This window comes from Channa argus, chromosome 1 (assembly GCF_033026475.1).
Source record: "Channa argus isolate prfri chromosome 1, Channa argus male v1.0, whole genome shotgun sequence".
Taxonomy (NCBI): domain Eukaryota; kingdom Metazoa; phylum Chordata; class Actinopteri; order Anabantiformes; family Channidae; genus Channa; species Channa argus.
In genome coordinates this window covers 42,736,795-42,759,746 of record NC_090197.1, presented here as the reverse complement: position 1 = coordinate 42,759,746, position 22,952 = coordinate 42,736,795, and the positions used below count along the sequence as shown (strand labels likewise).

Here is a 22,952-nt window from a genome sequence, read left to right as displayed (position 1 = left end):
TCTAAACGATACAGCAGCAAAATAAAACAGCACCACTTTAGGCAAGTCACGCTAACACGGGATATGAGTTCTAAGGTATGAATTGGAGGCATCTGCCAGCTTTCTCTCTTTAGAAAGTGAAAGCAATTACATAAAAAAAAAAAAATCACATGAATTAAGAAATAGCCCAGTTATACCTGTAAGTCTGTCTGAACAGCCTGCAGTTCCTCATGAAACATGGCAGTTTATTGTGATGACAGCAATTAAATACCCTGGTGATTTGTGTGCCAGCGGTATTATGACTTATCCCACTGTATGCCCTGATCTCAAGAACTGTTTTTACAATAGGATCCAGAGTCAGCACACCAAGGGAGAGCATGCAGAAAGCCCATCCTCAAAGGAGCAGCCATGAAACAGAGGATAAACCACACAAGTGGTTGAAGTGACACAGGCGTACCTCAGGGGTGCTACCATAACGCACAACATTCTCTCAAGCTTAAAGCACATAATGAACATAGGCACCGTCCTGACCACACATTACATAACTGAACTGACAAGGTCACACACTGTACGACGCAGGGGACAACTAACCATGGCTCAAATTAGAAGCCGCGTGCTACGTATGTCAGGTTTGTGCCTCGTCAGCATTCTCTTCCTGTGGCTCTCCTCCTGCCACAACCAAGTTAGACACAGTCTAGTAAAAACCTGTGGATTTATGATATAGTCATAGTGTGCACTAAGAACACCAGTCAGCAGGGAAAGTGTACATAAAAGACACTTAATTATGATTATATACAGATGCAGACATTTACAGTAGTGCTCAAGTATAAATATGACACCTCTGTTTCTGCATACTGTGCTGTTAACACATCAGCAATAAAAATATATATTGTTTTATTATAACAAAGAATAATGGTTACATCATAAATCAATGTCACCAGGTCTATGTGGGCCAGGAATTCAGCAAAACTTGACAGATCCAATGTATAGATGTGGAATAACGTTTTTTCTAATTCACACAAGTAAAAGTATCTAAGTGGAATTGTGTTTGTTGTATGTGTGCTAAGTATAATGTAAGTGTAATGAAAAGCCAACTTGCATATATTTGCCGAACCGTAAACGACCAGTAGGACCATGGAAATGACACTTACCTTAGGAGATGGAAAAATCAATTTCTGCATTTTATAATAGAGAATGATTTCATTTGTTTGTGTGTGTGTGTGTGTGTGTGCGTGCATATTGTTGTGTATCCTGTATCTCACTACAGCTCAGAATAACTAACATTAATACAGCTATGATTCCTGTCACAATTTAAAATAAAACCTCACATTGCTCGTATTAGTGCAGTTCGAAGACTTACCTGTTCCGATGACGCTTCACAAGTATTTGATAAGAAACAGCATTTAACATAACAAAATGTTTTATTTGTGGTGTAAATATAGATGTTCCAAAAATTTTCATACAGATTTGACAAACTACAACTAATAACACAGTAAATGTCAAAGCCTCCAGAGCAAGCAATATCATGGAAAATGTTATTTCAGAATGCAATTGGAAAACTTGAATGTCATAGTATTAATTGCTACTTTTCAAATTTGGAGGTGTACAGTATTATCCCATTGTGTTCTCCAATTAGTAAAGCACACACACTGACATTCAAGTTCCCCACACTTTAGTAAGCTAATGATGGCTTGCTAAGTTTTACCTAAGTAACCAACTTGAAAGAATCAAAGTTTTACCTGGAATGCTCAGTAGGGACCTTACAAGCCAAGCTTCCCCTCTCTGCCCTGAGGAGGAGAGTCAAATGGGAAAGATCAGAAGTCCACTTACCCCACTGGGAGAAGAGGTGAGGATCACAGCCAGGATGGGAGGCCCACAACACTATGATCAAGCTTCAACTGCACAACCAAACCCATTATTTGAACAATAAGACTGTAGTTACCCCTGGGTGGTGGTGGTTTACAGGAACTACTGCAACTATTGTATTCATGTGCCAGTCTCATTAGTGATTCCCATGCAACGAGCACAAAAGAAACAGGTGACACGGCTTAAATGTGTGGATGCAAAGCGAAAGCGGCACCTACCTTGAAAAGCTTTTAATAGTTGCGAAAGCAAATTTTTTAAAAATGCCAGTGGCTTTGTAAACTTCATTTAGCATTAGTGTGTAATGCCACAAACACTGCTGTCACAGTTTAACAAATTAAAAGGGTAGTACCTTTACTTTTACCTATGAGATTTGATGAAATGTTCCATGAAGAAAGCAGATTCCAGACAAAAGGGAGAACAAAAGGAGAGGAGACACTGATAAGTGTCATGGTCGAGTTGGAAAGGACAGAGAAGAGGAGATAGAGGCTTGATGGCTACATATATGTGCACATATAAGAGCTGAAATGTGTGACAGCAGAGGGGACTGAATATGAAAAGTACAGGATAGACTAAAGAACAACACTTCACATCCCTGCTCTGCTCCATTATTAAGGATATGCAGTAGCCACAAAATGGAAAGAAGATGACAGGAAAGACAGACTGTCTGTGTAACATGCATTACAGCAGCAAGGACAGATGAGAGTTTACTTAAAAATTCACTAAGCTATTTTCCACCGCCATGCATTAAAGTATATCCTTATAATGTTAATGCAAATGTCCCTTTACTAGAACCACACTTCATCGTAAAATATTAAAATGTACAGTAGATGTGAATAATTAAAAAGAAGGAAAAATGGAGAGTAATGAGATGGCTACCCAGCAGACTGGGGAGTAGAAAACCGAATGTGCTTGAAAAGGGGTCACACAGAAAAAACATCAGTGGAAGAATAAAAATCAACTGGGTCATTCAGAACAAGTCAAATGACAGCCCATATCTGAAGCTTCAAGCCTGAACATCACATGAGAGTTTAGAGACAAACACGTTTATGAACACAGGAGGGACAACGAAGGAATCACAGAAAGAAACAGAGTTCATACCTTGGTCGCCCATCATCAGGTGTGCCAGACCTTAAAGGAAAACAAGAGCACAGTCAGAAGAGAACAAGGGATCATGGGAAGCTTGTGTGACACTGACATGCAGGCATCTGATTCAGAGCAGATGTCTGTGTTACTTGGGTTGGGATAAGGGAAGAGTTGGGATAGAGAGAAATAGAGGAGGGTGCACAGACAGGGTTCATGTGATGAGCATTCAGTCAACCAGAGCAGGTTGCAATGCATCATCAGTCACTTACTAGACACCATTCAGAAATCTAAATTCAGTGTGACCCTTTTAGAAGTGCACAGACTATCATCCTTCAACCACTGGCCGAACAATCCATATACACGAATATAGACGCTGACCTTCAACAACAAGTGTCCACATAATATTTGAGTCATAGGAAATAATGATTAAACATACTAGTCTAGTCACTTGGTAATGTTACATAGAAATGAACACAAACTAGCTTAATGTTTATTTAACAGCTTGACACAGTTAACCATCATTAACCATTAACAATAGGCTGTAGGTGTAGCACTAACTGCTTGCTTTGGCTGGTGGATCCATATTGGTCTGGCCTTCAGGTGATATTTTTAATCTTGAAAAGTTCCTTCAAAACTTTCAGTAACACCTGAGTGGTTATAGGTTTTTATATAATTGCCTGCTTATGACAGCAGCTACCACTAGCTGGCACACAGACATTTTATACCATAAGTTTTTGGCTGTGTGGCAATTACACCATTTTTTAGAAAATAACAAAGCAACAGCAAATACCTGATAATCAGACTTACCACTCTGGTATTATTAAGACCATTACCAATATAGAGAATTTGCTTACATATATTTGAGGAGCCTTAGCCGTGAACAGGTGTATGCACACACAAAAAGCAAGAATGGAAACCAACAATCACAGTAATATACCAACCTTCAGTATAGTTGTCTTCTGGAAGCACGGACAGGCAAAGAGAAAGAGAGGAAGACATTCATTAAGCAGCATGCAGACTAGTACTGGCCATTGCATGTCGTAACCATGCAAGGCATTAAATATTGCATGCAAGTGACCTATTGTAACCCCTGCAGAGGAAAGGCTGATTTAAGCATAGGCCTTAATTTTCTAATCCCCTCCTTTCACTCATGCACTGACCTGGAATACAGGACAGTTGTACCTGAATGAACCTCTATGAAAATTTTATTTCATGGCCACAGGTCTATATAAAATGGTGATACCAGTGTATTGGTGAACCAGTATTCATCAAGTGCATAAGATGATGAGGGGGATGAAAGACATTTAAAGGATGAGGCGGGTTCAACGTGTTGTGTCAAGTACATTACATTTTATATTTGTTTTGCTTTTTTTATAGTAATGGACTAAACCTTTGTTATCGACAACTATTTATTTCAACTGACTCTGTGTGTGGAATCTGTGCACTTTTTCTTAAGTGAAAAGCTGCTCTACACCACATGTGATGAAATGCACTGCAAGACAAAATAACCTAAATAAATAGAGCTGGCTGTGGTAAAGGGATGCCTCTAAGGTTTCAGGGCAAGTAGTGAGGTCTTGTGTTACGGGAACTCTATTCAGGTGATGTGGTCACAGTACTGAAAGCAGTGACCAGTGGGCAGATATTGGAAATGCAAAAGGAGACTGCTTCCCAAAAGACATTCCCCTAACATTATATTGGCAATCAGAGTGAGATTTGTGGAGGTGAGAAAACTGCCATGTAAAATCTGTCACTCTAATAAAGGAGGCTGTTGGGAGAGTAGAAAGGTGAGGTAAACGTCATGCTACCAGTGGGAAAAATAAATTGGTTTGACAAAATGATGTGACTGGAAACATGCAAAACCAATAAAATGAGAGTTTGTAGGGGCCCATAGACTGCCTATAAAAAGAACAAAAAACAGTCCGTCAACAGCTCTATTCATCATTACGTGAACCGGCTGGAGTTTCCAAATTTAATACTTAAATATGTAAAATCACAATCATAGATATACACAAAATCGTACAAAATGAAGAAATAAAAAGTTTGACTTTGATGATATTACATTATTTTTTGTTTTTCAAGTAGCATGCAATGTCGAATACATTTTTGTCCAAAAAACAAAAACAAATAAGCTTTCAATCAATCCAGTTACTCCAATCATGCGGCCAGATAGGCACAAAAGACAAATTTCCACTATAAAATAAACTCCTACCTCTTTAAAATGGTTTCTTTCCCAGATTCAAGCGATTTTTTGACCCAAAACTTACCATCACCACTGGCTCCCCTTCCAAATCAGACACCATACACACAAAACAATCCAGATCTTCATTTTGTGAACAAATTACAAGACCATTAGACAGTTTACTGCTCCAGTTAACGGACCAAGACACGGACCATTTTTTGATGTGGTGTAAATTTTTTTTTACTCAGAGTTTCTAATTTGGTTCTATTGTCAATTAAAATAGCACTTCATTTATCCAAGCTCTTGAGAAATGGATGATAATTTTTGTTGCGTGTTTAAGTCAAATAGAATTTTTTTTTTTTTTAGAACATGATATTTGCTCACAAAGTCATTCAGTTGAGCTGCGTACAGCTTTATGTATCATGTAGACAGTGTGTCCTAATTTCAACAGTTTGGGCATGAAGATAAATGAGATTCTATTAGGAAAGAGGCTAAACTGAGCATTTTGTTCACAAAAAGTTAGCCTGATGATGAGAAGCACGTTGCTGAAATAAGCAATATGACAAGGCAAGCATGAAGCTGGCAGTTGCAATGTGACCACATGAGAAAAGAAAAAGAATTGAGATCATTTGCTGATGTCAAGACCCCAGAATCTGACAGTGATGTTATGCTTTTTGTCATAATTCCTCCCACTGCATTTCAGTTCTCTGAGTGGCCTTTTTAAATGACAGTTTGTTCTAAACTCTGCATATAGTTATTAAGCAATTAAAAGTGTATTTTGGTAATTCCCTTCCTCTAATTATTGGTGCTCAAAACAAAATTAAATTCAGATTTAGAGGTACAACTCATCCTGTTAATTGAGTACAGTTTGAAAAATAAATTGTACACAGCATTGTCATATTTAATCAGACCTGAGCACAATAAAGACACCGACACACAATTTAAAATCTAACCAAAACAGCAAGTGTCTAATTGTGATAAACAGGAAAACAGATTACAGGTGTTTAAATAATTGGATTTAATGAAAGGTTAAAGGGCAACTTCACCAATTTACAACTTGCTTCCCATGGCTTTAGTTTAGGGTGTGAATATTCAATAATGCTTTGGAAACTTCTCTCTGACTTCCCTTTATTAAGACATCTCTCTTTTTCTGGCAGAAACATGCCTCCAGATCACTTGAAGGAACCTTAAATTCAAATTATGTCATCTCGTTGCCCACACTATGGAAGTTGTGATCGTGGTCAATCTGCGTTTCCACAGCTCCCCCAGATGATATTTTTTGAGCTCCCAATAATGTAAAACTCCTTTGGGTGATGTCGTCTGGAGGCATTTTTCAGCCAGAAAAAGAGGAACATTTTAAAATAGGGAGAGAGAAGTTTAAAAGCATAATTTTATATTTACACCCTAAAACTAAAGCAATGGGGAGCAAGTAGAAAATTTGTGAAGTTGTCCTTTAAGCTACAGTCCTTAATGCAGATTTTGTCTGATTGAGCTTTAGTGTCCACAATAGGCACAGTTTCATCTGTTAGTATTCTGAAACAATGTGCGCTTCTCCAATAGCAGTATCACCTGACCGAGACCATTAAAACAACCCCATATCACACACGCACACACGCGCATACACACTTTCTTTCACAAATGTACGCAGCTGGTTACATCCTAATCCAGAGACATAAATCCATTTAATCCCCTTGACAGAGTGATCCCAGTACAATTGTCCTGGCAACACTACATTAAAATGCACTCAGACAATCTTCATTTCTGACAGTCGTCTGCTGTTGATCACGTGCATGCTATTCCGCTCATGGAAAATAATTACTCTACTATTAATTCCCCATTGGAAGCCTGGTTTGCTACAGGAGAAAGCAACTAATCTATGAATCAACTACTAAGCAACTATGAATCTATAAGTCAACTGTCTTTTCTGTTGGATTCAGCTTCTGCAGATTGATGATTCAGACACCTGAACGCAACCTCAATCCTCTGTGAGCTCAAAACTGTGATAGCTGATTCACACCAAAGTGACAGAGAGCCAAAGCAGCAGCACTCAATCCACTATAATACACTGCAGTGACTACCATCAGCCAGCTCAACAATATGTCATTAAGACACATATGTCTGTCCTGTAGTGTCTGAACGCAGTGGGCTGAGGAGACACGGCGAGAGCGGAGAGGGCTCTGGGTGATGTTACACTGGAACATGTGTCACATTCACTAGGCACAACATCCAGCAGCAGATATAATTCATTCTTCTCTGCCATCTTGTCTGCCTGAATCAATCTTGTGTTTTCTGCTTTTATTGTCATCAGCACTGAAATGCTGTGTGAATGTTTGTGTGAATTCTTCTGCCTCTGTTATTTCCTTACAGTAGGGATTCTGATTATTCAGATTCCCCTCCAAGCTTTAAAGTAATGCTCCCAAAATTAAATGGTTACCACTCCTAAACCCTTTTGATTAAAGTCATGATTCAGTTTTTAACTGTCAAATTATTCTGAGGAACAAATGTGGGAAATGTTGTTTCAGTGACACTGAGATCCTGAAATGGTTTTCATAGGCAGAATTACAAACGTGTGCATTCTAAAATTTTTTTGTCAAACTGAGTAGTGATTTAACAACCCACCGACTTGTGGGGTAAATACTAATGCACAATTTTTAATTAAACACTATGTGCAATCTTGTCTGTCTTTAAATAATGTTTTTGTATGTCTTTTCGTATTTCCTTTCCTGAAAAATATTAATTCAACCAAAATTTTAGCAGTTCTTATCACTTGTTATTAGGACCATACATATGGGTTAACAGGGCCCTACTCCACCTCACCTCCACTTCACTCACCTCAGGTATAATTTGTCAAACCTGCTTCATTCACACAACAGACTTTTAGTTTGAAATGTGAAACAAACAGATTTTTCCTGTTTCAAGGGGCTTGTGTTTGTTGCTCGCCCATTCATCCAACCCTACTCTGTACCGCTTTATATGAGACATTTGTGACTGTTCTGTTGTAAGAACCACGACTACATGTTACCATATTATAGGCTACAGCTATGAATAAAAAGCATCTTGTGTCTTTATGGTAGGTGAGGTTTGTCCCTGCTGAAGCAGTGACAAGATGATATCATACAAATTGGTTAAGAACTACCCCTATCACTCCTAGAAAGTTGCATATTTAAAAAAGACTTCACAACAAAAATTGTCTATAAGTGTATTCAAGTTCTACATCTGTGATACATGCTGTAATTTAAGGCAACAATTATTCAGGCAACAGAACTGTGCTTGTTTGATAAACTGGTCAGTGAAGATGTCAGACATTCAATAAAATGAGGACACGTTGTATGGTATGAGAAATGCACAGGGTTATCAGTGTAACTAAATGAAAAGTAATAATATTCAATATTATGAATTATTAAGCTACTGACACTTCCTAATGAAAGCAGTTCAATTCTATTTTAAATAGCCTCAAACTGAAGTAGTTTATCACAGCAGTTCTAAAAGTAGGTCAGCTACCGCTACGTTTCACTGTGGAAAGACTTAAACTTAAAGTCTCTTTGCCAAAAATGCAATGTGAATATTTGGACATTGCTTTAAGATACTGCAGAGGTCTTTTCATGTTGACAACTGCAAGTAATACTAAGTATGAGAGAAAGTTTAAGTAACACTGTGCTGTGACGTCAATAAACTGTACCCAGCATGCTCGTGTTTGCCAGCGTGGTAGTTCAGTAAAAGAGAGGAGGGAAACATGATGTGGACGTCACTCACTGGTGCTTAGGATTCACTTTAACAAATCACAATTTTGATTCGAGAAGCCTTACAATCTTTACAACATATGGCACCGTCCGTGTGTATTCAGAAGCTTTAATGTGAAATTTAGATTAGGTTTTGAGTTTTCACCTGTGCGATCATACTCCTTTTGGCAAGTAAACCTAACTTTATTTAAATGTTCTCTAAATGTCCAGTTCTGACAACTACCTTTTTAAAAGCTAACTGAAATGTCTCCGATAAAAAAGGGCTATTAACATTCATCTAATCACCATAAATGCACAAGCAAAGGAAAACAAAAGGCATTGAATTCATCACCAGTTTATTAGACAGCTGCAGATTTGAAAAATAGTAGCAGGAAAGCTGCTCTAAAATCCCTTGTCTCAGAGGCGCTTTAAGGGAAAATGTAAAAACCTTGCAGAAAAGGTCAGCGCTACCAGTGGATCGATTTGTTCTTAAATTACAATTTAAACCAAATCAAGAGTAATGACTATAAGTGAGGGCTCATCTCTTAGTACCACAGCCTAACCCCCAATGCATCTATCCAACAGAAGACTGTTAGTGGCATTACAGAGCTCACCATCTCCCTCATTATCCTCCTCAAGCAACAGTAAGAGTGGCGAGAGAGGAAACAGGCCAATGACCAACCACTCTGATGAAAATTGATAGCTCCCACAGCTGTGGCAATAGTGCACAATCTCTACTCTGGCAATAGTACCACGTGTAAGAATCCTGAACAATACACACTTCATATCAGTTATTGTGAGATGACTCCAATGACACTGGATTCCTTAATATGTGACGGTGCCCTATAGACTAAATTCAGTAGAATTCCTTGTTTTTGCTGAGGGACAACTGCAGTGCAAATAATGCATCACAAAATAAATAAATGACTAAATACAAATCATTATATTACACATGCATAGATTTGAGCTTGAGTGAAGATTTAGAGCTATTAATGGAAAATTTCAACATGTTGGTAAATACGCTTTTTTACATTTTTGTGGAAAGTTAGATGAGAAGAATAAAACCTCTCATATATTAATGAATGGAACCTAAAACTACATCCAAGCAAGAAACAGCTAATCTGACTTTGACTCTGTCTAAGCTATAAAAATCCGCCTACCAATATGGCACTATGTGCTCCTGTCTGGAGCCTTATCAACAGACAAAGTGGCAAAGTGGTGAAGATATTTTCATATAACTGTCAGAAATGAAAGTATTTACCAACATGTCAACCTATTTAAAAAAGTTAATCCGTTCACGTCTAATTAAATATTTTCTTCTATATATTTTTTCATTCTCATAAAAACAGGACATTTGATAAACAGACAATCTGTAATGTACATTTTATTTATCTTTACTAATCGAATATTCTCGAACAGAGCTAGTGTTTGTGATTTGATTAATCTTATTATGGAGCTACTTTGAGGATCTCTGGACAGATGGTATGTGGACAAGATATTCCAATCCAGATATTACCATAGAGACACACCAAACAGAGAGGATTGTGGGAGCAGATGTGTTCCCCTCTCCTCTCCATTCTTTCAGATCTTGTGGTTTGGAATGATCTAACAGAATAATCAGAGCAGCTTAAACAGTAGTTCTAATAACTTTAATCCCAGGATTGACCATATAGTATAACAGATTGCGACTGAGTGAATGAATTTTTGATGCAGTAGCTGTTAAACACTTCGAGACTGAGACCTGGCAGAAGAATTAAGAAATCAATGTAAAGTGACATTTGTAAGTATTGGCTTATCCTATTTGTAACTTATTTTAAAAAATCTCACAGCTCCATATTGACGCAATTTGCACCGAGCACCTTTTCTAGTTATTAATGCTCAGCAGTTGCTCAAGGAAACTGAAACTGTGTCTCCCACTGTTGACGTGTGACAAATCCCCATGTGAAGAGCAGCTCATCTGCTACTATTTAAAAAAGAATTAATAAAGCATACTGAGCATTAAATACAGTTAAGCGCTATGCACTATGGTTTTAAACATCTCATTACTGAATCCACAGTATATATGAATTGTAGAAATTATGGGGTCTCATCCTCTTGAATCCTGAGACTTTTTCTGTGATACACTGAGGTTAAGTCAACTTTATTTTTAATGTTACTGTCACAAAGGGCTTCACAGCCGTGAAAATGGTTCCTGAAAACTGATTTGTCTTTGCTTTATCATTAGCATGACAGCTTTCAAATTATAGCAGTGCATTTTCAGCTTGTTTTTAATATTTCAGACAACTCTCATAAAGGATGACACCCAGCCAGTAGCATCAAAGCTAACTTATGTTCAAAGTGAAAATATCATCTACACCCTGGAATTTAAAGAGGAAAGTCTCTCTTCTAAACAGCTTGATTCTGTATCTGTCGAAGGGAGATCAAACCATTCTGATTGCAGAGAAAAGATCCAGCATTTATGCGAATTGAAGTATTCTTCAACACAAAACATACACTATGTATGAGCATAGTATCTATAATAAACAAAGCAGATTTTTTTAAAGCAGAATTCAGCCAGATGTCGTGTAAACATGTCATATCTTCATGGCCACTGTTGAGTGGTTGGCATGATGCACTGTAAGCTCCATACGGACTCTTAGCATGCTCCACGGAAACATATACTGTGTAGCTCAGTATAATGTGTGTTTGTGTGTGTGTGCCATGGATATTTGGATGTGTTTATTTGTGGTGTGGGACAAATCCCGTTAAAGGAGGAGTTTGGTGTCAAAGAATTTCACAAACACCCTTTGACAGTCGGGAGCAGTTGTATTTAAACAAGGCAAAAATCCTCTGGGAAAATCCCTCTAATCTTTTGATCCCAATATCTGTCTTTGGATTCAGAGACAGCAGTGTACTATTAATCTGCTTTTGTTTGACTGAAGGTGCAGGAGGCTCCTAGACCGAATGACACTTACAGAGATACAGTAAGGTCACATGGGTAGCTTTCATACAATAACACACACCCCTGAAAGGGACCGCTCATTCAGATTTAGATTTTATTCTCCAATAAAGTTGGTCTCAAAATAGTTCAATTGACATATGTGAGCAACGCTATTGAATCAAATCGAATATAATGTAGACAAATAATGTAAAAACTATAGTGTTGGTTTTTATTGAGATCATTACATTTTCTATACATTCTCCATTTGTGTTCACAGTATCAAGAAGATGATTTTGGTAACTTTGGCATATGCACCTGTCAGTATACAGGTGTGTAAAAAATTGGATTACCTGTGTATTCAAAGTGGATCAAAACTAAAACTTGAATTGATTAGTTTTTAATGAAATTAACAGGACAGGCAACACAATATCCAGATTAAAGATATTTCTGCGACTTAGTGATCAAACTTTTAATTTAAAATATTCACTTACATTTTTACTAGAAATATACTCTAAAATTAATTTTAATGTAAAGACGGGCAGACTTATGGAACAGCACTTGCAGCATTTATACTATTTATTTTACAACGACTACTTGAAGCACTGAGCAGAGCATGGCAAAACAAAGCAGAGTTGATCAGATTGATTATAAATCTGGTACTAGCCCTACCTTTAGTTTTATATTGTAGCTACAGATTTTTATAGGGCTAGAATAAGAGTTGAAATCAATCTGCTCTGCTCCACCCTGCACTGCTGTACTCTGCTACACTTGTCTTGGATATCCACACATCTGGGTATTTTTCATATCTGTTCTGTTTAGTGAACACTTTCAAGTCATGTTTTAATCGGTTTACATCTGTTCTTGTGTCTGTGGTCTACTTTGATAGTTCTTTAGTTATCCTAGACCAGGTTCAAATTTATCCTCCTAAGTTATTTCTGGTCCCTTTTTGTGTTTAGTTTTTCCCATATTTATGTTTTTGTATGCATTTTTTGTATTACTGTCTAAGACCAAGTCACTTTTTTTCCTCCCTTCTGGAGTGATTTTTTTATTTTTTTTTTGTATTATTTTTTTTTTGTTACTTCTCTTGATATCCTGAGTTCCTGTTAATTTCTCACAACACCTTTCTCTGGTTTGCCTTTTCCAGGCTATTCCCTAGCTTATATATTTGTGTTTATGTGCGGATTCGGACTCTAAGTTGACGTTATTCCGGGGAGTCTGGTTCTGGTATTTATCCTTTGAAACTTTAGTCTTACTGCACTACTTTCATGTTGATTTTTCTATAGATATGTTTTGTATTCGTTCTCTGATTCAAAACCTTGCTAAGTTCCTTGCCAGTTTCTAGATTCGTACTAGTCACTTACCGTCTTTTGGCACACCTGTCGCCGATCTCCTTCTGGATTGAGTTTTGTTATTTTGTTTTTTCCCCTGGTGTCTCTGATTAAACTTTTATTTTACCACATTCCCTCTCACTGTGTTTAATCTGAGGTCCGTTCTCATAAAAAAATCCTGACAGCTAGTAAATAAGAATAATTACATTCATTTGAACTTAACAATGTCACTAGCTGAATGTGTATTAAATTATGTTAATAAAGCTCTGTTTTAGTCTTTGTGACATTTCAAAATAAAGGGATGCACTAAACTGTATGATCTTTGCTCAGAAACATTGCTGTCAAAGGAGTCTAGGTCACAGGAGGCTTCAACAGCACCTTATAATAAATACTTTAAGTTGGTAAAAACTGTACTTTTAATTTTCAATTAGATTTTTTTCTTATTGGGGGGGGGGCTAATGTGAGCTCTTTAGCAACCAACACTTCCCACTTCTCCACTCTATCAGTGCTTTCAGTCTTTGAAGTTGAATTGTCCTCGGGGATACAACTTGGCACAAAATGTGCAGTACTGACTTGAAGCATAAAGCCGGAGTGTCAGCTAAACATAAATTTCACTTTGAATTGATTTGTTTCTATATAGAAAAACATAGAGTGTTCAGGTACCAAGAAGGTTTCTTACTCAATATCCGGTACGGCTTTAGCGATATTTTAAGGCATGGCAGTGTCACAAGTGTCAAGACAGAGAAATAACCGTATTAAGACTTATGTTCCAATCTGACTTACAGAATCACTGTAGCCAAGGTTAAATTAATCCTACACTTATAGTAGCAAATGACTAAAATAATTGATTCTGTATTGATGGAAATAGTTGTTTGAAAACGTACTTGATACGGGGCCAGAAGGACCCTGGGAATGATCCGTCTGGGGTTCATAGACGACTGCTCTACCAACTGAGCCAAAGCTGCCCGCGGTATACATAATATGAAAGGAGTTACTATTGTGTGTGACAAACCCTAAGATAGTTATCAGCAAACTCTTCAGCAAAATCTTTCAGCTCATCATTTAGATTTTATGGTCCACAGATATTATTATTAATTTATTATTTTCATTCATAATACTCATTTCCACTGAAGTCAGCCATTTAAGTACATCTAAACAAATCTGATATACACAATGTATTCTATCTGCTTAAAACCAAAATGATTAACACCAAACTCATTTAGGCGCTAGAAGGTGAACACAGCCAATTTAGCTGGGACAGATGTTTAGTTCCGAGGTAGTTTGAAACCAAAAACACAGCCAAAGAGAAAAGATGATTAAATTCGACTTGGACTAATATCTTATCTCAAGATATATCTCAAGAAAGCAGAGTTAGAAAATAGTTAAAAGGGACTAAAGACTAAAATATCAATATAAAGCATATTTTAACATGTAACACAGACTGTACCACTTCTAATCAGATGCCTAATGGCAAACTAAACTTTTAAGACCTGCACAAAGAACTAATAAGAGTAGTAATTAACAGTAACCTTGGGATCTTTTTCAGTAAATCTGGGACACTGTAAAATCAAGGTATGTCACATTTGCATTACAAAGACAACATAATATCACAATAGGTCAAAAATGTACGTTCTACTACACACTTTAATTCTTTAATTCGTTAATATAGCACTAAAGCTGTTGTGATGTTGTTCTGTTCACCAAATTAAATTGTCCACATATCCAAGGCAGCTGATGATTATGACTCGAATGTGAAAATAAATGTGATATAATTTCACTTACTGTAGGCTAAAGTAATTCTCAGCACTCCATCATCATGCATTAGCAGTTTAATCCAGTTTCTTATTTGACTGTCCTATAGTGAGTAATGTTAGTTTCAGGGATTTCTAACTATAGCTTTACATGAGCCTAGAAGCTATGCTCTCAGCTAAAATGATTAAATTAACATGCAGCGCAATCATAGTTATTTACTGTTTCCAGTCAATGTGGGTTGTCCTGTGAATAATATAATGCACAAAATAAAATGCTTTACAATCTTAGTTGTTGTCTGCCCTACTTTTATTTTAAAGCCTGGACTGATTTATGTTTGGGTAATGTACAATGAAATAAACATCATTCCACTTTTATCATGATAAAATATGGAGCTATGCAATGTCTCTGTTATTTGTCTAATGACAGACAAGAGGACGGATTCTGGGAACTCAATGGCCATAGAGCAGTGCATTTAAATAATTGTTTTACCGATCAAAGGGATTTGTGTGTGCATGTATGTGCGTGTGTGTGTGTGTGTGTGTGTCTGTGTGGTCATGCAGTGTTCAAGCTCTTGTTTGGACACGAGAGAGTTGACAGGTCTGGTGGTAAATCCTGTAATCCTTTCATCTGATCAAAGTAATACAACAGCTTTTAACTTATTTAATGGAAAGGCAGGTTTTAAAGTTTACGTTCCATCAATGTATAGGCTTTAGGTGAACTTACTATGAGTCAAAAGATCTGTATCATTGTGTTTCACAAGAAATTTGATTTCTTCTGCTGAATACAGATTCTGATTCTGACTGGGATAAGTTAATTTAATTGAGAACACTCCAGGGTAGGCCACTAGTTTCAGTGGTTATTGTCATTGACCTGATAAAATCTTCCTTGCATAGACATTGGCTGTTGTTGTTGCTTTCCTCCTCTATTCCGGATCAGGATGCTGCGAAAACAGCAATACCACATTACCTTGGGCTGGAAAAACATCTCTGTACTTGCTTGAATACTGAATTAGCTGTCAAAGGTACAATTTGGTGGAAGCTTTCATCCAAACTGTCTCGAGGCACGAAGAGTTCATACAATTTCTGCACGAATGGTTCCAGTGGGAACGGAATCTCTACATCTTGCAATGTTAGTGCCATGCTGAAATGAGCCATAAGAAGCTACCAGTCTTTCTTCATTGCAGCCACTATAACCACAATGTTCATAGTCTTTTGTAAAATATAGTGATGCTGAAAAGCAAAGCAGACAAGAATATAAAATCTAGTTGATGTAAAGAGCATGTCTAATGTTGGCTCCCAAACTAATTTATTAGAATAAACTTTTTGCTCAGAGCAGTTCTTCATTTTTGGGGGGACTAAAAGAAAACTGGTTTAGTGTTTTTTGTTTTTTTTTTATGGGCAAAGACATTTCTTTTGTTTTCCACCTTCTTTGTGGATTTGTAGATCTGTTCCTGCAACATTTAAAGCTTCACTAATCAATATTTTTACATTAACTATTGATTAAAATATTACATGCAATGTGAGAGGGGTTGCTTGTAGTGAAGAACCTACACGGACAATTCACAAGACTACAGTTTGCTCAGGTCTGTGGAGCCTTTCAACATCGTTTAGCTAACTGTGTTGGCTTTATAACCAACAGATATGTATTGTTTTGATACCTTGTGTCATAGGCCCCATGTCAAACAGCAGCAGGTAGCATTATTCAGCTACTACCTGCCATGCAGCAAACAGCATACATTAGCAACAAGGCAGACTGACCCAGCTGAAGCTTTAAAAAGATCAGAACCAAATTGCTTTGAATGAAGAAACCTGTCTAATTCTTGTGCTGCCCAATAGCCAAAGCAAACGTTCTAGTCTATAAAACATCCACCATCACCAGCCAAACTAGACGTGTAAGATCAGTCTGCTGGCTATGGACAACAAATGATAACATAACTCACTGCCTCTCAAAACCACAGGAAAAACCTTTTAAGCTCAACACTCATAAACAGGGGTGAGTGGTTGACTGTGTGAGAGAAAAATGTAAAGTTAATTGAGTGTCTTGTATGTTTTTTTCCATCAGGCAGCGTAGGAGTGTTACTTAGACAGGGGTATCACTCCCACACTGTGCTTCGTGGCTGAGGTGACGTCAGCAGACGGGTCTACTGACTCTTTGCCTTTGGTGCTTCTGTTGTATAATCTTGTAGATCTAATGACTTCAGTTTAGCAACCTGTAGCTTCTCTTTTGTGGTCTGATGTGGTAATGCAGTCAAAATATATGAGCAGATGTACAGATGACCAGTGAATATGGATCTTCAGGTTGAGATTCAGTTGCTGCTGAAGTGTTTTGCCACTCACCATCTTGAAACTCACAGAATGAGTTCTTCATTCAGGGCTTCTAAATGTGGAAAAGCTACTGTCACTGCAGCACACATTAAGTTAGGAAGAACAGTTTAACATTTATTCATTTTTGTTTTTCTTATCTTTACAGTATTTATATATATATATACATTTAGTTGTTTACTTTATTTTCTGGTTTTGGAATGTGTAAAGCCAATTTATGAAAGAATCAACTCCTCCATACATGTTCATCCTTTTGAAGATTTGCTATTATACACTACCTTTCATCTTCATGACTGAAATGGATCTGACCACAATTACAATTTATTCATTACATGGACAACTTTTACGTCATTCAGATTAGTGGTACAATGACTAATTTGTTCTTTAATCTGGAAAATTGCATCCTTAAGCATATTGCTTAAGGATGCAATTTTTAAAAAAATGATAGGGTAGCACATTTTATTTACATTTTTGTTATTAGCATTATTATCATTTAATCATTGCTTATTCATTTTATATAAAGAATTATCTGCCTGCTATTGCATTACTTCTCTCTCTTTTTTATCATCTGATTTATGATAATAAATTGTGGTTTACAATATAGAAAAGGACTGAGAGTCTTCTAAAGCGGTTGAGCCAATTTCCTTGTTTGCGTTCCCACTCTTAAACGTACTTAAACAACAACTACCTTTTCACCAACTTTGAGCTCAGAAAAAAAGACAAGTAGGCTCTTGTAAATTCTCACAAACCCCTGACTCAAGTATCATAAAAATATAAAGTGTAATCAACAAATGTCTTCTTTTTTTAAAGCAAATGCCAAATTCAAACTGTGTTGTCTCACAGCAAACCAGCTGACAGGTTGGCAGGCCTTTTAAAATCAGTGCAGAATGTGAGCGGTTTGATGTAAAGCAAAAACCCTTTAATGTGAAATGTACTATATGGAATTTAACGTAGTACACTACTGCAATAAATAATGGCAACATTTAGATAATACACTTGTTATTATAGACTGTTGAGAGTTTGCACTTGCAAACAGTAATAATAGTTTGGTGACATGTCCAATGTATACTGTACTGACACAGACAATTTTTGATCTAATTCTATTCAGGTTTCTTTGTTACTATACAGTTGGGCAATGCAAGCATCTACTTCTCACTGATGTGGAGTCGTTTAACTAAACAAAGACCTAATGCTGCCCCACACTGAAAGCCTGTTAGTGAACTTTAGCAACAATCATTCATTGTGTCAGTGCATGAGGTTGCTAAAAGAGCCAGGGCTCCTTTCCACCCCTTAACAGCCTTAACAAAACCCAAATACTGCAGAAAATAAAGAATAGGCTACACAATCAGTAGAGCACTATTTAATTAGTGGTGTTTCATATTTGCCTCAGTAACTAATGGCAATCAGATGTGAATATCCCTTGCTGTAGTGGTAAGTTATCTAAAGTTTCCCTAATGAGCTTATTGTTAATAAAAGATTTATGTACTTGAATAAAGATACATGAGCATATGAAAAAGGGATAGATTAGATACGACCAGCGTCAGCTTATACTGTATCTTAAAATGGGCCTTAAAGGCCATCTGTGTGCTGAATAAACGTCAGGCCCCCCCGCCCCTCCCCCCATTGACACTCAGTCTGACCAGTAAACTCACCCCTCCCCAGCGGTTGGCTGCCGTCCTGTGGAAAGCTCTGCACTGAATAACCTGAATACTGATACATTTCATCACAAGCATCACTAAGGATGGTAACCAAAAGAGAGTCTGAAGAAATAAACACATTTCTGGGCCACAGCAGAGTGATACTATTTGTACCACCTCAAAGAACCTTCTGTTCTTTTTGTGTATTGATTAACTGGGTCTCCAGCTATTTTAATCTCCTGAATGAAACTGCTGATTTTTTGTCTGTTAGAATCACGTAATCAATTAGAACTGCAATGTATGTATGAGTTGTGGTCCAGTCATGTTGCAGACTTGCTTGTACATAGAAAATAATATGAAAGTCCTCATACCTCTGTATGCTTAATAGGCAGATTAAATACTCTGATGCAAAAGCCCCCACTTTGTTCACTTTTGAGTTACTGTTTGTTGCCCACTACAGGTATAGATCTATTGGACCTTGTTGACTACACTGTATGAAGTCACTGACGTCATTCATGTTTACTCCAACTGACTTGTAGATGATTACATCTTCTCTTGCATTTGAAGTAAACCATTGGAGATGGTGCTTCATAGGTCAACCAATCCCTACAGACTTGCTTGATAAGAATGGAAGACACCTTTGGGGATGGCGAATGCCTGCATATTTTGCTAATGAGGTCTTGCAGGAGAGCCACTCGTTACAAACAACTGTATTGCAGATCAATGGCACACGTCTTAAGAGTAGCACAAGCATAAGGCTTCAGCCAACTAGAGGAAGGGAATGCATTATTTCAAGACTGGTGGTGATTATACTGGGGTACTAGGGTAAAAAATGAACGAAAGAACTAAACAGTCTATGTTGACCACAAAAGGCCACAGAAGAAATGTTGTACTGACTATATGCCTTCAACTGAGCCGGTGCCTTACCTTCACTGCAGTCCTTTCCTTGGAAGCCCGTTCGAGAGCAGTCACATGTTGGTTCATTGTTAATTAAACTGCAGACTCCTCCATTTAAGCACATGTTGGCTGTGCCGCAGAGGTCCTTCACAACTCCTTCACTGTTCATCATTACAGATTCCGTGTTGTTGACCTTTATGTCTGTTATCCATCCAGTGAAAGGCAGCTGATCCCTGACTGCAGCTGATGTCAATCGTAACGCCACAGATCGCAATTCCGGTGGTATTCCACCAACAAACAAATGGCTGAAAACAGTCATATCCCGTCTTTTTGACTTCACCTCAACCCACTTTATCTCACTGTCCACCATTATAGTTGTGTTCTTAAAGTTTCTCCTTATTGTCACTGCATGCCATTCGCTGTCATTGACCGCTGTGTCAGATATGACAGTGGCGGGCTCGGCACAGAAGATGGAGAAACGAAGGCTGAGTTTACCGTTCAGTATAAGAAGTTCTAAAAAGTCACAAAATCCTTCATCATCGAAGTAAACTAGCAGCCCGTGGGAACTCTTTGTTTTCATGTTGAAGCTCATTTCACTTTCGCAGCATGCATTCCACACTGGAAATCTAGCCCACTGTCCCTCAGCACCTGTAAATTCTAGACAAGTTCCCATTTCTACAAAGCAACAAATGAGCAGCCCAGCCCATATGATATGGGTACCATGTGGTTTTTGTAAAACCATTGTGTGATCACAAATTGCGTGCAGCTGGATAGGGACTGTAAGGGCTGAACTGTCTTAAGAGAACCTTTGCTTAAGCAAGAAGTATGATGGGTAGAAAGCTGAATAGCATATGACTGATTGTCTACATGAATATACAGGTATGGACTGATGCATTTTAAAACAGAACGTTAAATGCTGTAATATGTTTGCATAGCAATAAGCTTGGCCAGCACTTATTTCCTGGAGCAAATACCATTACCTTACACTGTCCAGGCCACTGGCCAAATCTCTCACTGATAGTGCCAAAATAGTTTGAACTGTTTAAAGGTCCTCACTGCCATGGCTATTTACAGCAAAGTGACAGGGATTCAAGTATCCAATGGGCACACTCAGTCTAATTTATGTAATTATGGAACAGTCCCTTCTGGTGCCAGTTAGACTGTGCGTGGTTTCACATGAGTTGAAATGACAGCTTTAATCTTCATGTTCATGCCAACCTTCTTTGGCGAGTAACTGGAAGCCTTGCTTGGGGCTTCTCACCCTGCATCCTCTGTAGCAGTGAGAAAAAAAAATGCCATATGGAGCCAGGGTGGCTGATAAGCTCAGCGAAAAGAAGCTGTGTGTCTTTCAAGGCTTCAGTCCTCCGTCCCGAAGCGCTCTGCAAAAGAAAAGCAAATTCAATACGGTGTTGCCATGTTCGTCGTATCCATTTCCAAACCCACTTTAGCCGGAGCCTTAATAAAAAGTCAGAGTACGACTAAGACAGAAACACGGCCAATCGGACACATGTCCAGAGAGGCCTTTGTGGCAACAAACACCAGTCGAATCGTTAAATTAATTTCACCAGGTCTTTTCAGGAAGCACGGTCCGTATCAATGAATCATTACCGTTCTTCACCCGATTGGCCAGTGTCGGAAACATGCAACGTGAAAAAAATAAATAAATAAAAACACAGAAATGTGCTTTGTGATTTGCATTATTAATCAACCTTATGTTCTCTCTCTTATATATATATATATATATATACATATATAAACAATCTCCATCATACGGAAGTACACAAATTGATTTTTCATTTAAATTTTTAGGACAATCGGTACTTTTGCTTACGCACATTGGAACTTCGGAAACAACGAGCATTATCAGCAGCATTCCGATATCCCACAGGGCTTTCGCTGGCCTGCCCTTTACTGAACACTAAACGTGAGGAAAAAGTGCGTCATTTGATTCACAATGGTTGGTTTGTGTAAGACGAAGCAGTCAGGCTGCCACTGGGTCTCAGTCAGACCCCAAAACGTGCTCCACATAGTATTTGCCTCGTCTCCCTCTCTCTATATATTTAACTCCAACTATAAGATTTTTTTTTATTTTCCCTAAAACCGCCAATCTTGTCAAATATTGACATAAACAAGCAAGCTGCCTTATTTACAATATCCGCAATTAGTTTGCATTTCAAAGAAAATGTAGCCGCTGAACGGGCTGGGTTTACTTGGGCAATTCCAACAGATAAAAAAAGAAAAAACAAAAAAACAAATCTCCTGGAAGAGCAAACGTGATTAAAACCACTAAGCTGTTTACATGCTTATTATGTTTTAACCAAATTATGGGACAATCCTCACCGGAATTGATCTTTTCCAAACGGGACAGCATTCCCATTTTCGCCGTCAACTCATCAATAATATGCCCCGCACCTCAACATCTTCCCCATCTGTACGGGCGCACTATACTTCCATTGTTATTTCATGCCACAATCTGCGGCATTTCCAGTCCTTCACTATAAGATCCCTTTCAAAAACAAGACTATTATCTTTACGAGTGCACCTTCACTTCTACCGGACCCTAAGTAGTTGGCACAAGACACAGAAATGCGATTTCATGCAAAACCGCGGGCTGAGCTCCTGCAAATCACGACTGTGGGTTAATTCCTCTCTGTTTGAAAGCCTGTACCCCAAATCCTCTCTGACGAAACCTTCACATCAAGATCTGCTTACAAGTGAATCACAGCATCAGCGAGAGAAAAGAGGAGAGATTAAGAGACGGGTCCACTTTTCCCTCTAACTCCTCTACAAACCTGACAGGCGTAGTGTTTAAAGAAATTACCTTACATACGTCCTCCTCCAAGTTTTTGTCCCGATTAGAAAACAAAACACAAGTGCAGAGAAACGCATGGAGCAGGTGGGGAGCGCGGGCCGAAAATCCAGTTTTCTTGGTGGAAGAGAAGGTGCAATCTGGTTTCCCTGTTGAGCTTATCCAGCGACTGTCAGGAGCCACAGACAGAGCGGATCACGTGTCTCTCCGTGATGTCTACCGGGGAGGGGCTGAATGCAGTACCTTGGACAGCGCCTCTGCCTCCATGAGCATCCGTCCTCGGACATTTATGGCATAGACAACTTTGGCGATAAGCCTTGTAAAACTGCTGTGATTGATTAATTGATTGCACTAAAGACACTAAACGCACGGAAGCAGCCAGGGCTGGCTCTTGTACACTCGGAGCATAAGGTGGTGTCTTTAAAGCAAATTGTAACAGCTTCTCATCCAATAGTTGTAATT

General features: G+C 38.1%; 1 protein-coding gene across 37 annotated transcripts in view; it reads right to left on the bottom strand.

The window, feature by feature from the left end:
* LOC137137301 (neurexin-1a-like) overlaps positions 1-22,701 on the bottom strand; it is a 230,960-nt gene extending 208,259 nt beyond the window's left edge. For 6 of the 37 annotated variants that reach the window (XM_067523415.1, XM_067523442.1, XM_067523588.1 and 3 more), the window contains exons 1-6: positions 22,503-22,697; positions 19,712-21,060; positions 3,870-3,887; positions 2,944-2,973; positions 2,195-2,206; positions 1,719-1,766 (exon numbers count right to left, since the gene is read on the bottom strand). In XM_067523415.1, coding sequence (XP_067379516.1) covers positions 1,719-1,766; positions 2,195-2,206; positions 2,944-2,973; positions 3,870-3,887; positions 19,712-20,423 — 820 coding nt within the window. In that variant the 5' untranslated portion in view covers positions 20,424-21,060; positions 22,503-22,697. Of the gene's footprint in view, positions 1-1,718; positions 1,767-2,194; positions 2,207-2,943; positions 2,974-3,869; positions 3,888-19,711; positions 21,061-22,021; positions 22,357-22,502 lie in introns of those variants that run through there. The other 31 variants (XM_067523518.1, XM_067523622.1, XM_067523550.1 and 28 more) reach the window with 20 other exon arrangements.
* Between the last annotated feature and the right edge of the window lie 251 nt (positions 22,702-22,952).